Source organism: Charadrius vociferus, unplaced genomic scaffold, assembly GCF_000708025.1.
Source record: "Charadrius vociferus isolate BGI_N301 unplaced genomic scaffold, ASM70802v2 scaffold825, whole genome shotgun sequence".
Lineage (NCBI taxonomy): Eukaryota > Metazoa > Chordata > Aves > Charadriiformes > Charadriidae > Charadrius > Charadrius vociferus.
Genome location: NW_009648495.1, coordinates 2,849 through 6,944, shown reverse-complemented (window position 1 = coordinate 6,944; position 4,096 = coordinate 2,849). Strand labels below are relative to the sequence as shown.

Below are 4,096 nucleotides of genomic sequence, written 5' to 3'. Positions count from 1 at the left end.
GGGCCTTTTCCCTTGCCCTGTCCCCTGCCTACGGTCCAGGACAGAGGCAGAAACGAAAAAAGGCTGAGAGAGCTGAGACTCTTTAGCCTGGAGAAGAGAGGGCTGAGGGGAGACCTTATTATGGCATACACGTATCTAAAGGGTGGGTTGGAGGAGGATGGAGCCAGACTCTTCTCGGTGGTTCCCAGTGACAGGACGAGGGGCGACGGGCACAAGTTGGAACAGAGGAAGTTCCGTTCCAACACACGGAAGAACTTCTTTACGGTTGGGGTGACCGAGCAGTGGCACAGGCTGCCCAGGGAGGTGGGGGAGTCCCCTTCTCCGGAGATTTTCAAGACCCGCCTGGATGCAGTCCTGAGGGATGTGCTCCGGGCAGTCCTGCTTTAGCAGGGGAGTGGGACTGGGTGATCTCTAGAGGTCCCTTCCAACTCTGAAAATTCTGTGATTCTGTGACTCCTTGCGTGGGTCGTCCCTCGTGCCTGCACGGTTGTGGACGCTGCCGGTGCGGGGCAAGCGCTCCCAGCTCCAAAACACGCCGCCCCGTTTTACAGGTGGAGTGCCGGGGTGACACAGGGAAGCGCTCAGGACACGCAGCATGGCTCCGGCAGGTCGGGCATCTTCTCCTCACAAAAGGGTTTGCGGATTTCTGCCGTCGAGCCCAGTCCCTGGCAGATGGGCTCTGCTGGATCTCCCTGTGGTGGTTTCAGAGTCTCCGCCTGCAGGGCTGATCGCGTTGGGTCCAGTGTTCTCAGCCTGATGCAGAGACATAAAGACCTGGGGCAGCGGATCCCACGCCTCCAGGGCACGATGCTTCGTCCCTCCGCCTGGGCTCTGCCACCCACCAGATTCACACCATGCTCCTGCTTCCCGCATTGGACAAGATAGCGTCTGCTCCCTCCCTGACCACCCAGGATCTTGCAGATCCCCATCATGCCCCCGTCACTCTTCCAGCCTGGAGAGGCTCCGGCTCTGCCCTCGCTCCAGCACTCGGGTCGGCCCTGTCCCCTCCCTGAACATTTTCCATTGAAGCAACATTTTTTACAGCTTTATGTGAGCAGTTAGCACCACTGTTAGCAGCTCTGCGGCTCCACCCCGAGTTCCTGGGTTGGGGGGGTGGCTGCATCCCCACGCTGCCCATAATACAGCACACCACCACCCAGCCAAAGCAAGCCATGCAGCGCTGCCGAAGACTGGCACGGGCGATCGGAGCATCTTCCCTGCCTCTCTCCTGCTTATTTGTGCGTGTCCTCGGTGCCTGCAGGGACAGGTGGGACACGGTCACTGTGAGATCTGGCCAGGATACCAGCATGCAGACACTCGCAGGCAGGACAACACATCTTTAATACTCCAAAGGACTTGGCAGGAGGAGATGCAGCGACGTGCACGGGGGATCCAGCCCAAGCAGAGCTGCAGTGAGTTTGCAATGCCGTGCTGCGTCATTCCCACGCCTCTTGCCTGCTCAGCTAGCCAAGGGCACGGGCAGGGGACTGGGAAGCATCCAGCCCCATCAGGCACAGAGCTGGATGTAGGTTTTCTGTGACCAGAGCCAAAAGTACGGAAAGACCTTCTCGGTGAAGGAGGCCTTGAACTGCAAGATCTGCATCATGTTCTTCGCGTTGTAGAAGGTCACTTGGCCCGCTTCGTAGTCCACGTGGACCCTGATTTTCCGGGGCTCTTCCTTCAGTGCCAGCGGGGCGGGGGGCATGTGGAGTGCCGTGTACTGGCGATTCCAGTCCAGCCGCAGGGCCCAGATTTTCCCCATGGCCATGCTGAGCGAGTCCTTCCTCTGCACAGACTCCACAGCCACCCCTACAGCCCAGCTGTCCCCCTCCCCTACCTCTAGCTCCCAGTAATGCCTCCCAGCCGGGCAGCCCTGGCAGCCCAGGACGCTGGGGCTGCCTGTGAATCTCTTGGGGGTGTCGGGGAGGTTTTCCTGTCCGTCTCCCAGCCACACAGTTTTGCGGTCCTTCGAGAGGATGAGGTACGGGCTTGCCGTCTCTGGGTCCAGCGTCACGTTCACTAATGCACGAGAGAGAAACATCAGTACATTGCCTGCTGAGGAGCGAACCAGAACCTCTCCCTCCTCTTCCATGGGGCTGGGACGTGTCCTGTGAGCGCAGCGAGCACTCGTGCCCCGCGAGTGCACACAGGCAGCACCCACGGACCCTCGGGTGGCACGAGACACAGGGTCCTCGCCGCCCTCCATGCCAGCACCCATGGGCGAAGCAATGCTCCCCGAAGCAGGACGGAGCCACGCAGCGTCCCCACGCGCAGGGCACAGGCGCGATGGACTTCGCTAAACCTGCTTTGCGCTGGATATTGCCGCGTCTAAGCGTGACGGGGCTGCAGCCAGGCGGGGTGTGGGGGAGCAGTGTATCCCCGTGGGTGTGAGGAAGCACTACCTGCGAGGCAGCACTGGTGCCAGGCCAGTCCCTGCTCCAGTGACAAGGGGGGCGAGCGCTCCCCAAAGGGAAAAGCAGCTCCTAACCCAGCTCCACCGAGTCATCTCACTGCAGCTGGAGCTGTCGGTTCATGTGGGATGTTCTGCTGCCATCCCGTGGCCATCCCACAAGGTCACAGAGCTGTCACTCCGCAGTGCCACCATCTCGGGCCCTCTGCTAAGTCCGCTCCTCCAGGGCTGCGGCTCACGGTGGGGACCACAGCGGGAGGGAAACTGAGGCACGCTCATCTCGCGCATCAGGTTCTTCGTTCCAAAAAGTGAGAGGGCAGAGCCCGGCCTCAGCCCAAAGAGAACCAGCCAGCGCCAAGCCCTGCGATGCTGCCAGGACTGCACGGACCCCGGGCATCTGCAAAAGCGTTTCTGATCTCTGCCTAAAAGTCAACTCTAAATGTGTACGGCCCCTTTGCTTAACTAGTCACAGTCTAATACGTCGTAGCGAAAGAAGATAAAGTCTCCATGGACAAGGAAACTGAGGGCCTCGTGCTGTCCCAGCCCTTGTTTGGTGTTAGAGTGTCACTGGGTATTGCCTGGCATGGGGACGGACCTGGATTTTTATAGCAGGCCTAGTCAAAACGAAGGGACCCGGATTTAGACAGAGCCTGGATTTAGATGTTGCGGTGCGAGCCCATCTCTGCCCCGAGGACATAAGGAAACTCATTCCGGAAAGCTTTTTTTCCCCTCATTTGTGCCCATCAGCTTGAGAAACTTACCCCTTTCTCTGTCCATCTCGCTCAGCAGGTTCACTAGAGGAAGGAAAGGAAGATGCCTGAGTCTCTCTCCTCTTGTGGCATCTTTCCTGCTCCCCATGAGGACAGCAAGCCAGATGTGGACCCCGCTCCCCAGCTCCCGCAGCCCATCAAAACCCATCTCGGAGACAGGTCCCGTCTGGAGCAGGCGTGTTTTGCTCCCGAACCCCGGGCAGAGGCACCAGGCAGCGAGGATCTCCCGTTGCAGCCGACCCAGGGGAAGCACGGCACGGAGGACAGCAGCGCCCGGTGCCCCGGGGAAAGCAGCACACCCTCCTGGGGCTCAGACACCAACCACACAGCAAGGTATCGCTCGCTGCTTCTTTGCTTTACCTTTGAATTTGGTCACTGCACCCACGACCAGCTGGCTCATCTCAGTGAGGCTCTTAACGGTCCTCTGCAGCTCTGGGGAAACCGGCTCCGGGATCGGGGCTTTCGCCGCCTCGCAGCTGGGGGGAAACAACACGGAGAGGAGCTCTGACCCCAGCAGCCAGCCAGCACCTGGGGCCAGGAGGGAAACGGGGGGGACAACCCCTTACAGCAACTAACTCGGGGGAGCTGTGTCCCAGTTACGGGCACAGAAACCCCATCTTTAACAGGGGGGGGCAGCAACCTTTGGCTCCAGAGAAATCCCAAATACTCAGCAGGACAAAGCCACCTCCCCCCGGCTGCTGCTGCTGGGCCGCCTGCAGCAGTTCCAAACCTCCGTCCAGAAGAGCCGCGCGGGAGGAGAGAGACACGTTTCGTACCTGCTCAGGGTTTTGCCAACATCCTGGAAGAAGGAAAACACCAGGTCAGCTCTGGCACTGCCGAGAAAGACCACGGTCCCCGGGGCAGTGAGTTATAGTCGCTCCCCTGCTGCGTGACGCCGGGTGATAGGGACTGGGGG

General features: G+C 60.1%; 1 protein-coding gene across 1 annotated transcript; it reads right to left on the bottom strand.

Annotated features, from left to right (window-relative positions):
* Positions 1–1,507: 1,507 nt before the first annotated feature.
* LOC104287038 (E3 ubiquitin-protein ligase TRIM39-like) lies at positions 1,508–2,218 on the bottom strand. The gene has a single exon (XM_009885689.1). The coding sequence runs from the start codon at positions 2,216–2,218 to the stop codon at positions 1,508–1,510; it is 711 nt and encodes a 236-aa protein (XP_009883991.1).
* Positions 2,219–4,096: the final 1,878 nt, after the last annotated feature.

Excerpts from the sequence above, each read along its gene's own strand:
- LOC104287038 (XM_009885689.1), bottom strand. The coding sequence starts at position 2,218 with ATGGGTGCTGGCATGGAGGGCGGCGAGGACCCTGTGTCTCGTGCCACC.